At 46.2% G+C, this 12,500-nt stretch overlaps 1 protein-coding gene across 1 annotated transcript in view; it reads right to left on the reverse strand.

Moving 5' to 3' along the window:
• Window positions 1-12,500, reverse strand: part of fat2 (FAT atypical cadherin 2) — a gene marked incomplete at its 5' end in the record, with an annotated part of 200,893 nt that overhangs the window by 13,176 nt on the left and 175,217 nt on the right. The window contains 3 exons of the mRNA XM_083652048.1: window positions 454-740; window positions 3,458-3,603; window positions 3,842-3,941. Of these exons, the coding sequence (XP_083508174.1) occupies window positions 454-740; window positions 3,458-3,603; window positions 3,842-3,941 (533 nt within the window). The remainder of the gene's footprint in view (window positions 1-453; window positions 741-3,457; window positions 3,604-3,841; window positions 3,942-12,500) is intronic.

Genomic DNA, 12,500 nt, shown 5'->3' on the forward strand with positions numbered 1-12,500 from the left:
GAAAATAGTTTCCAACAATCCAATTTGCCATTTTCAGCGTGTAGCAACGAGCTAGCGTGTAGGTTTCTGCCGTTAGCTTGCTAGCTAGTTAGCATTGTTGTTTTCACTGAGGCGGCAGGGCACTATTTACAGCGACACACAGGGAGGAGGGAGCGGAAGCCGCTCTGATTGACATGGTCGGAGCCAATGACACAGCTTGTAATAAGCCGGGAGCGGACATCTGGCAGCGACCAAAACAGTCGCTCCAATGGGAGAGCAGCTGTAGAGCAGGGGAGGGCTTATCCCAGTAGCCTGTTTCCGTGCAGCCAGACGACTCTCACGGAAGGGAGGGGAGGCTGGCCAGCGAGACTAACCTTAACCACTGACCCCAAAATCAGCTTTTCACCAACACATGGTCCCTAATCACCTGGTCTTAAGTCGGATGTGTGCCCCGAAATAAGTCAAAGCACAAACCTTCGTAGTCCTGGCCCCAGTGGTTCTTCCTGATAGAGTCGTTGTCTGAGCTGGATGGCGGCCGGGCGGGGGCGGGGAGGTTTGGGGCCACGCTGCACACCACCGGCCCCTGCAGCTTGGCCGAGCAAACCCCGCCCCCCGACGGGCCGATCTGGCTGCGGGGGCGGAGCGAGCGGAACGGCGTGTGGTCCAGGTCGTTGATGGAAGCCACCATGGCGCTCATCTCCATGGGGGCGACGTCCGGGTTGTCGGCCATCATGCTCTTGGCCAGACTGGGATGGAAGTAGCTGTGGATATCGAGAAATATTTCTAGATTTCAGATCAATGAAAGATAGATACATTCAAACTTGAAAACACTCACATTTTTGTCCCAAAACATAACATTTTTAAAAACGTTTATTTTTATTTTTTAAGTATTGTAGCGCGGGGAAAGGTGGAGTATTATGGGATAGCTAGTAGGGTGTAGGTCTAACTGTATCTGTCTGTTATGTTGTTCTGTGCATGTGGGGTTTGGGGTTTTGGAGTGGCAAGTGAAGGGAGCATAGGGCCAGTGGGTGGAGACTAGGGGAGGAAGTGGAGAGCTGTGTGAAGCTGGAAGAGAGCAGACGTGCTGGGGAGAGCTAGGCTAGGTAGGAGAAGCTAGCGAGGTGTTGGCGTGCCTGCCTTCATGTGTGTCTGTCCGCTTGTTAATAAAGAGTTTGATAAGCCAAAGGATCTGCCTCGGTGTGCGCCTCATTCCGCCACATTGGTGTCAGAAGTGGGATCGTTTTGGCTTAAAAATCAGGCTCGACTTAGCGTTAGCAGTTAGCCGTTTCTAGCTAGCTGCCACGGACAACCACAAAGGAATGGCACGCGACGGAGCACGCCGGGAGTTGACGATAACTCCGGAGCACAGCTGGTGGTCTGCCAACTTGGGGAAGATGGAAGCCCGTTTGTTGAAGGGGGTCAGACAGCTGTTGGAGGCTACGCCTGCCTGGGCAGAGAAGTTGATGCAGCTAATAAAAGAGGCCACTCTGCACAGTGAGCAGCGGCCGGAGCCAGCGCGGACAGCTTGTTGGACTTGTGGGAGAGTGGGTCACTTAGCGAGAGGGTGCCACTACGGTTCCAGGAGAGGGACCAGACCCAGGGAGCAGAGGCTTTGGGCGCGTCCAGGTGTCTGCTGGACGTGTGGGACATGTGGACACTTGGCCAGAGTGTGCCCCGACGCGTCCCGAGATCAAAGGACAGTGCGAACGGAGGGAGGTCCACCTGGAGGAAGGGTGAGGCTCTGTTGGACGTGCCGGTCGCCGGAGCACTTGGCCAGAGAGTGCACTGAGACTGTGGAGGCCGGAGGTGAGACACAGGCTGGAGAGAGTGTGAGCAGCCGGGGAGAAGAGAACGTTGTGACGGATAGGAGAACGGTGCTGCAGGGGAACAACCAGAGGGAAGAGCCGGTTCTTCAGGTCGGGACGATTGTGTTTCCTGAGGTACCAGCGGTGCAAATGTCGGAAGAGCCGGCCCAGTCAAACTGCTCCACACCCCCCACTGGTGCTGTGCGGAGGGCCGGGGTGGAGAGTGAGATGGCGTCCATTTGTGTTCCCACCACTGACCTGAGCTCGCCGCCCCCTGGTGGAGGGCGAAAGGACAAGTGTCTACAGGTGGAGGATGAGAACGTGACTATGGGGGATGTCGATGTGGAGGAGTGGATACGCAGACAGGCGGAGGACACTAGCGTTGGACCGGTGCGCAAGTGGGTGGCGTTCGGACGCCGGCCTTCCGTGGAGGAGGTTGGCATGTGTTCAAGTACCACGAAGGGACTGTGGGAGTTGTTTCCAGACCTGAGGGTGTGGGGGTCGGGGATTCTGGGGTTGGAAGGGCGCGGGAATGGAGGCAGCGTCGTGGTTGTGCCCAGCTGCCTGCGGGGGTTGGCGCTACGGGGGGCGCACAGGGGCCACAGCGGTCAGGGGCATCGCGGGCCTGAAGAGACACTCAGCCGCCTTTGTCGACATTTCTACTGGGTGCAGATGGAGGAAGAGGTAGAGGACTACTGCCTTTGCTGTGTTGAGTGCGGTGCGGGGAGGGGGAACAAAACTGTTGAGTGGGGAAGGGTAGGACCACCTGTGCCATGGTAACATCAGAAACGGAGATGGGCTAGATGCACGTGGGACTTGGAGATGTGATGTGCGGGGGGGGAATAAAAGGGAATAAAAAGGGGAAATGTTCTGTTTAAAATGTAAAATGTTGAATGGCTTATAGTGTTGATGTAGGGTTGTTTTGGGGTGTCATTTGGGGGCAAATGGTTTAAAAAGGGGGGGGCAGTGTAGCGCGGGGAAAGGTGGAGTATTATAGGATAGCTAGTAGGGTGTAGGTCTAACTGTATCTGTCTGTTATGTTGTTCTGTGCATGTGGGGTTTGGGGTTTTGGAGTGGCAAGTGAAGGGAGCATAGGGCCAGTGGGTGGAGACTAGGGGAGGAAGTGGAGAGCTGTGTGAAGCTGGAAGAGAGCAGACGTGCTGGGGAGAGCTAGGCTAGGTAGGAGAAGCTAGCGAGGTGTTGGCGTGCCTGCCTTCATGTGTGTCTGTCCGCTCGTTAATAAAGAGTTTGATAAGCCAAAGGATCTGCCTCGGTGTGCGCCTCATTCCGCCACAGTATGCACACATCCACGGAGAACCGCATTGAGAGCCTTAACAAGCCTTAATGACTTGCAGCTGGCGGGGGCGGAGTTTCTGCAGGAGGATTTTTTTCCATGAGATAAACAGAGAGAGAAGGTAAACACTGCCCATGTGCTTACATTACCGAGATTATATATGATACAAAGTGGGTTGATAATCGGTAAAGGCATCAAGTTTATAGTATAGTAAATATCAGCTACTTTAAGACTTTTACTCAAGTAAGTAATATTCTAATAGGTGACTTTAACTTCTACCAAAGTCATTTTCTGTTACTGTACTTTTACTCAAGTGTGGCTTTCATCCACCACTGAGTATGCTGTTGAGTCTGTTGAGGATGTTTGGCTCTTCACTTACCCGTTGGAGTCCTGGACACACACGGGCTTCTTCTTCTGCTGGACATAACGCTTCCTGACGCAAACGAAGATGGCCACCAGGAAGAGTAATCCAAGCACGCTGGCACTGATCTCCATGATCTCCACATAGCCAATCAGCGGCAACATCTGATCAAGAGACAGCTTGATTGATTGGTTGTGATTTCAGGCACATGAAATGTGTACGGTCCCTCAGATTTTATTTTTTTTACCAATAATGACTAAGATCTATTAGCTATGGAAGAGCACAAGTTTTAAAAAAATAAAAAAGATAAAAGGAAAAAATGTTGAACTTATTACAACTGAGATATTGTGAGGAACAGTAGTCCAGAACCTCAGAAGGTTATTGATCATGTGCGGCTCTGACCTGATGCAGCGGGTCGCAGTGGGTCGAGCCATCAGAGAATTTACAGTCAAACCCTCCTGGACACGGATTGGGTGAACAGCCGTCAATCACATTCTGGCACCTATCAGGAGCAAAGGAAGGCGGGATGAGTGGATTTGGAGATGAACAGATGGACCTTTGTGCATTTTACTGGTAACTTCTTATATGTATGAGGTTGACTTACTGCACAACACCTTTCTTTAGCCTTTGGCTACACAGACACTAAGTTGACTTGTATTCAGCCTTTGTTATTAGCTTGATCACCACTGTTTCAGTTAGTTTTAGCCTTGTTATTAGCTTGGCCACCACACATTATTTGAATGTATCAAGGGGGTTTTGGAAGGGTCCTAGCATATTGCATTTTTCTCAGCCCATAGAGGAACCATCTGATCCTTCAATTGAATTTAAGACCAAAAGAAAATGACCAAAATTGAGTCAACATTGTTGTCATTTGGCGCAATTTAGGCCATTTTCTCTTTGGTCTTAAATTCAATTCGATTCAAAACGATTACATGGTTCCTCTTAGGGCTAAGAACAATCCAATACGTTAATGTGCATACGTTTATTTGCTCCATTTCTGAATTAGTCTACATTTCTGGTAGGAAAGGAAGCTCTACTTTCTCTCTAACAGTCTGTGCTTTCTCTCTAAGTCAAGTCAAGTCAAGTCAAGTTTATTTGTATAGCACATTTCATACACAGAGGCAATTCAAAGTGCTTCACATAAAATGGTTGACAGGAAAATAAAAGAATAAAAGAAGAGAATAAAATGGACATTTAACACATTCACTGCCAGCCATTTTTTTTTACTGTAGGTAGCTTCTGCCAAGCCGTTTTTTGAGGATTCTGGCTCATTTTACAAGAGCCGAGGATAATTTTCTGCTTGGACTTTGTGAACACGAAGTTCACAAAAGTACTAATAGAATGTGTGCTTTCTCTGTCTAAAAGAGTTAGTTTGTAGAGTTAGTAGTTATGTAGATATTAGCCGTTGAGTACAGCATGGTTTCAGCGTGTGAGACAGGAAGCTGAGATAATCGCAGTTTTGTGAAATTCAATCAAACAGGCAGAACAGTCACTTTTAACCATTTATTTTGGCATCAGTGAGAGATCAGACATCTGAACAATATAGTTCTGAACACCCTCTCCTTTAAACTCCTCCCTCCGTGGGCGTGTCTGGTGGCGTTTGTCACAAGCCAGTTTCTCCTGCCTGTCTGAGCAGTGAGCAGCCTCCCTCTCTGGCGGCCCCTCGTCGGCGAGTGTGGCGAGTGTGGACTGTGGATGGGACTCAATCGTTTCTTGGATTTTCGGTTGAGAGCTTTGATGAAGCTTTGTGCGATTCTAGGCTTTATGCTGCCCACCCAGTCTATTTTTGGAACCCCACACCGTTGTGCGCCGGTGTGCAGCAGCGTGAAAGCGTTTTCGCCTACAGTATTAGAATGAGGCTCGTTCGTTTCTGGGTTTTCGGAATGCGTGCGATTCTGGCCTTTCTGCGGGTGTTTCAAAGTGTGTTTTACCCCTAATCTATTATGCAAATTTGCAATCCCCCACGCCAGCACCGCTCTCCGCTCTCTGTGTGCTGCTGCTGGCGCGGCCGCTCTCGGGCGAGTCTGGTGACTGATGACTGTAAAATCGCCATGCCATTTCCTTGAGAATGGCTTGCTCCCGCGGCTGTTTTTGGTTGGCTTTCTCTGTCGGGAGAGCACTGTCGCCACTTAGTTGGTCGGTAAAATAGATTATACACATTCAATACTTCCAATATTTTTATAGGAGACGTGGGGGACATTGATCCACGTAGCACCGTCAAAAAAAAAAAAAAAAAAAATTTTGACGAGTCAACTCGTCGTTGGCAGTGAACGGTTGGATTGTGTTTGACGAGTCGACTCGTCATTGGCAGTGAACGTGTTAAAAGCATCACAACAAAACTTAAAAAAAGAGTATAAAAAGTGCATTAAGCAACAGGCGCAGCAGTTGCAAAAAGAGCTAAAAACTTATAGAGGACTCATTGGGTTTGCATAATAGACTATAAGAAACATGACTACACACACATAGTATAATAGTGATTGAGAAACAGCTGTCAGCAGTTAAAAGCGATGGTAAACATAAAAGTCTTTAGTCTATTTTTAAAAGTAAGTAAGGTTGGGGCAGATCTGAGGTCTTCAGGCAATTTGTTCCAGCTAGCAGAAGCATAGTGGGTAAATGCGGCCTTCCCATGATTTGATTTGATCCTAGGGACAGTTAATAAGCTGGACTCTGCTGACCTAAGAGTTCTAGACGGTTCGTAGCGTGGGAGCAATTCAGCTATGTATTTTGGGCCTAGGCCATTAAGTGATTTATAGACTAATAACAGTATTTTAAAATCTATTCTATGACACACTGGCAACCAGTGTAAGGACTTAAGAACTGGAGTGATATGATCAGCTTTCTTAGTCTTCGTTAGAAATCTAGCAGCAGCATTCTGAATGAGCTGAAGTTGCCTACGTTCTTTTTTGGAGAGACCAGAGAAAAGGCTATTGCAGTAGTCTAACCTACTATAGATGAAGGCGTGAATTAGTTTTTCTAGATCCTGTCTGGACATGTATCCCCTAATTCTTGCTATATTTTTAAGATGATAAAAAGCTGATTTTCTGATTGACTTAATGTGGGAGTTAAAGTTGAGATCGGAATCAATAATAACGCCAAGATTTTTGACTTGATCCTTAGGCTTCAGGGATCGAGACTAAAGGCGTGCAGTGATTTTAAGCCTTTGGGACCAAAGACGATCACCTCAGTTTTGTCTTTGTTTAGCTGTAGGAAATTCTGGCACATCCAGTTATTTATTTGATCAATGCACTGGCACAATGATTCTATGGGAGCATAGTCAGCTGAGGAAAGAGTTATATACAACTGAGTGTCATCTGCGTAGTTATGATAGGCTACTTTGTTTTTTGCATAATTAGGCCTAGAGGGAGCATATAAAAGTTGAAGAGAACGGGCCCCATAATGGATCCTTGAGGCACCGCACAAGTCATCCTAGTTAGGTCAGATGTGTAATTGCCAATGGAGACGAAGTACTTCCTGTCTTGAAGATAGGACCTGAACCACTGGGGGATGTACCCGATAGCCCAACCCAGTTTTCCAGTCTGTCCAATAAAATTGAGTGGTCAACAGTGTCAAATGCAGCGCTAAGATCCAGTAGCACTAGAATCGAATTTTTGCCTGAGTCTGTGTTCATTCTAATGTCATTTATGACTTTAGTAAGCACGGTTTCTGTGCTGTGATGGGGGCGAAAGCCTGATTTGAGTTTATCTAGGAGATCATTTGAGGTTAGGAATCTATTGAGTTGTAGGTAAACAACCTTTTCAATTATTTTGGCTATAAAAGGGAGATTAGATATTGGTCTGTAGTTACTGATTACCGATGCATCAAGGCTACGCTTTTTTAGTAGGGGTTTAACACATTGACTGCCAGCCCTTTTTTCAATGCTGTAGGTAGGTTGTGCCAGGTTTTTTTTTGAGGATTCTGGCTCATTTTACAAGAGCCGAGGATTCTTTTCTGTTAAGACTTCGTGAACACCAATCATCTAAAAAGAACTAATAGAATGTGTGCTTTCTCTGTCTAAAAGAGTTAGTTTGTAGAGTTAGTAGTTATGTAAGCATTAGCAGTTGAATACAGCATGGTTTCAGCGTCAGAGAAATTATTCAGAGATAAACGGCTTTTTGTGAAATTCGATAGAACAGTCACTTTAACCATTCATTTTTGGCATCAGTAAGAGTCAGACATCTAAACAATAGTTTTGAACAGTAATTTCCTCCATAACAGCAGGAAACCCCCCTCTGCTTCCAACTCCTCCCTCCGTGTGTGTTCTCCTCCTGCCTCCCTGGCTCTCCAGCGGGCGTGTCACAACGAAGTTGCTGCTGCCTGGCTGCTGCCTGTTTGAGCGGCCGCTGTTTGAGGAAGTCTGGGTGGACTCGCTCATTTCGTGGAGTTTTGGTTGAGAGCTTTGATGCGATTCTGGTCATATTTATGCTGCGTGTTTCAAAGTGTGCATCCAATCTATTCTTGGAACCCCCCACCGTTGCCACCGCTGTGCATCAGCGCGAAAGTGAAAGCGTTTTCACCATCAATTTTACAGTATGAGAACGGCTTCGTCGCGCTTTTCCCTCCAGTTTTGGGTCGCCTCTTTCTACTGTGGAGAGACATGTCGACACTCAGTGGGTCGGTAAAATAGATTATACACATTCAATACCTCCAATTCTGGTGTAGGAGACGTAAAAGGGGTTGATCGATGTCCCACTGTCAAAAAAAAAAAATGTTTATGTAAGCCGAGATATCTCGTCCTTGGCACTCAACGGTTGGATTATGTAAGCCGAGATATCTCGTCCTTGGCACTCAACGTGTTAATAACTGCAGTTTTCAGGGACAAAAAAGGGAGCTATTAACTATTTGCAATAGGTCCGACGACAGACAGTTATAAACGCTTTAAAAAAAGCTTGTTGGAAGGGTATCGAGACAGCATGAAGATGATTTAAGGCCTTGCACAGTTTCCTCTAAGATGTCGTGGTCGATAACGCTGAACTGGGACAAATTTATCGAACTAGGGATCTGCGGGTAGGATGATGTCACAGCATTTCTTGGTGTGGAGCCACTAATAGCCTGCCTGATATTAATAATTTTATCTGTAAAAAAGGCAGCAAACTCATTACATTTGACAGTAGAGAGAAACTCAGGTGCTACACAGAGAGGCGGGTTAGTCAGTCTATCAACTGTGGCAAATAGAGTGCGTGCATTGTTCACATTTTTGGTAATGATATCGGAAAAGAACGATTGTCTCGACCTTTTCAGTTCGAGGTTGTAGGAGTGAAGGCTTTCTTTGTAAATATCATAGTGAATGTGAAGATTAGTTTTCCGCCATTTACGCTCAGCTTTCCTGCAATCTTTATTTTTGCATCTAACGGATGCAGAATTTCGCCAGGGTGCTTTAATCTTGCCAGACAGCATTTTTAACCTAACAGGCGCCACGCTATCAATAGCATTCAGAATTGTTGAATTGAAGTTATTGAGAATGTCATTGACAGAAGCTGATGTGGGAGGAGATAAAGAAAATGTCTCCATAAACAGCCTGTGCTTTCTCTCTAACAGTCTCTGCTTACTAATTTTAATTTAATTTAACCTTTATTTAACCAGATAAAAGCTTGAGATCAAAGAACTCTTTTTCGAGCAACACCTGGCCAAAAAAATAAAAAATAAAAAATAAAATAGCAGGCTGCTGTTGACTGGCAGTTTCTAACAGTCTGTGCTTACAGTGCTTACTAGCATGTTGATATGGAGTGTGAAGGAGAGGGCTGATCAGGACTGACGGTTCCATTTGCCCGTCGATACGGAGAGTTTCACCGCGGCTCTGCATCGCTCATGCCAGCACAAAACACCACCCTGATGAGTGAGTGAGTGGCACAGCTTTGATTGCTAAGTGGAGCCGCTGACAAAATCCTAGTATTTCATTTTCAATCCGTTTTTCAGTTCAGCTTTACCCACTGATTTCCCCGGTGTTGAATTCCCCTTGGACAGTATACATGTAGAACATGAATTTCAGGAGGTGCAGAGCAAAAATATTTCTGCTGCATAAGGATTATGTATAAGAAAGAGACTCAACTCTTTTATGGATTTAGATTGTAATGTCTGTATGTTTCTGGATCTTGTTCTTGTAAAATACTGCTCTCACCTATCCCTACAACTGCGGCCTGGCACACTGCAGGACTTCACAGTGACAGATAGAGTGACGTTTATAGTCAACTTTCTGCATGCCAGTGTCCTGTGGCCATTAAGATATTCTGATTTATTTGTGTGATTATATACAGTATGTCGTTGCAAATTAACCCTTCCCATATTCCAAACAATACAAAACGAAATGCATTACACAAGTACCTCAAAATATGCTTGATTGTTTCAAAAGTTTTCTATTCAAAAATTTACAAAAAATGCCAAACAATTATATATATATATATATATATATATATATATAGCAATTTGTTTACATTTTGATCCATTTATATCTCCAAACATATTTTGAAGCAGCAGGAGTTGGTCCCCGGGCGCTGTGCTGTGGCTGCCCACTGCTCCTATGGATCTAAATGGTAAATGGACTGCATTTATATAGCGCTTTTATCCGAAGCGCTTTACAATGTGCCTACATTCACCCATTCACACACCGAAGGCGGCTAGCTGCCACGCAGGTTGCTGGCACAGCCATATTTGGGGTTCAGTGTCTTGCCCAAGGACACTTCGACATGCGGACTGGAGGAGCCGGGGATCGAACCACCGACCTTCTGATTAGTGGACGACCCGCTCTACCTCCTGAGCCACAGCCGCCCCATCTAAGTGATGGGTTAAATGCAGAGGATACATTCTGATTGGTACAATGACAATAAAGGAATCGTCTCATTCTTCTTCTTTTTTTTAATGATCAGACTGCGATGAAAAATTGACATCGCAGCAGGATAACACATCTGTGACTCAAACACGCCACGTCCTGCAATCACTATGTCACGTCCTGCAATCACTATGTCACGTCCTGCAATCACTATGTCACGTCCTGCAATCACTATGTCACGTCCTGCAATCACTAGGTCACGTCCTGCAATCACTAGGTCACGTCCTGCAATCACTAGGTCACGTCCTGCAATCACTATGTCACGTCCTGCAATCACTATGTCACGTCCTGCAATCACTAGGTCACCTCCTGCAATCACTATGTCACGTCCTGCAATCACTAGGTCACCTCCTGCAATCACTATGTCACGTCCTGCAATCACTATGTCACGTCCTGCAATCACTATGTCACGTCCTGCAATCACTATGTCACGTCCTGCAATCACTATGTCACGTCCTGCAATCACTATGTCACGTCCTGCAATCACTATGTCACGTCCTGCAATCACTAGGTCACGTCCTGCAATCACTAGGTCACGTCCTGCAATCACTATGTCACGTCCTGCAATCACTATGTCACGTCCTGCAATCACTAGGTCACCTCCTGCAATCACTATGTCACGTCCTGCAATCACTATGTCACATCCTGCAATCACTAGGTCACCTCCTGCAATCACTATGTCACGTCCTGCAATCACTAGGTCACCTCCTGCAATCACTATGTCACGTCCTGCAATCACTATGTCACGTCCTGCAATCACTATGTCACAACCTGCAATCACTATGTCACGTCCTGCAATCACTATATGTCACGACCTGCAATCACTATGTCACCTCCTGCAATCACTAGGTCACCTCCTGCAATCACTAGGTCACCTCCTGCAATCACTAGGTCACGTCCTGCAATCACTAGGTCACGTCCTGCAATCACTAGGTCACCTCCTGCAATCACTAGGTCACGTCCTGCAATCACTAGGTCACCTCCTGCAATCACTATGTCACCTCCTGCAATCACTATATGTCACGTCCTGCAATCACTATATGTCACGTCCTGCAATCACTATATGTCACGTCCTGCAATCACTATGTCACGTCCTGCAATCACTAGGTCACCTCCTGCAATCACTATGTCACGTCCTGCAATCACTGTCCACTGGTGCTATTTCCCATACGCACACACGAGCTAATCAAAGCCCTCAGCTGCAATATACAGTATACACTTCTGTTAAGACCCATGAGGAACAAGGCAATTCCACAGGCGCGCTTAATGATAGGAGGAATATGCTAATAGTAATTTCACTGGAACGTTACGTGACCATACTCTTTGGTGGCTGTTGGTGGTGTGAGTGGAATACTACACAAGGTGGTTGTGGCGTTGTGTGTGTGTGTGTGTGTGTGTGTGTGTGTGTGTATAGTATGTATGTATATGCATACAGTCACATCACGTATGCACAGACACACACACACGTGTCCAGTGTTAGTGGGAGTCAGTCTGCGCCCGTGTGTCGTCCGCGCTGTGATGGAGCCTATAATGAAGGCTGGATTCCTTATTGAATTTGTATGAATCTTCCTCGTGCCTCTTCTCTGTGTGTGAATGTGATTTAGTGGCTGCGCTTCCATGCATGTCTGTGTGGATATATGTGTCTGTGTGTGTGCGTGCGCGCGCACGCGTGTGCGCGTGTGTGTGTGTGTGCGTGCATATATTAGGATTTGATTCAGATGGGTTTTTGAAGGCCGACACGCTGATACTCTACTGAAGATGTTGATTTTGTGATGTGCCGATGTATTTAACCCTTTCCATGTCAGAGTTGTTTTTTTTAAGTTGTCAGCCACTGCCAGCATTTTCAATCATTTCCACTAATCTTTTAAGACCGGCAGAATATTTTGTTCTATGAATAATATGTAAACAGTGAATATATCAAAAGAAAGAACAGAGCCTCTACTTTCATCAATTCCTCATTCATTCTTGTTTTATCAACACTTGAATGTTGGTAATTTTCCCAAAACAACATTGCTGAGATTTATTTTCTTTTCTGGTCAACGGCAGTCCTTTTCAAGGATCCCGAACAGAATCCAATGTGTCTGAGATCGGATACCGTCTGGCGTTACACCTACGTCAGCAGAACACGTGCATTAGCGCCCTCTGTGGTCACACATTTCGGTGTAAGACCAGCCCGCCCTCTGAGACGCGATGCGGGGGGCGATCTCTCGTCGACTGGTTCCGACTTGGTGCGTTACC

This window comes from Poromitra crassiceps (genome assembly GCF_964638095.1).
Source record: "Poromitra crassiceps genome assembly, chromosome: 15".
NCBI classification, from domain to species: domain Eukaryota; kingdom Metazoa; phylum Chordata; class Actinopteri; order Beryciformes; family Melamphaidae; genus Poromitra; species Poromitra crassiceps.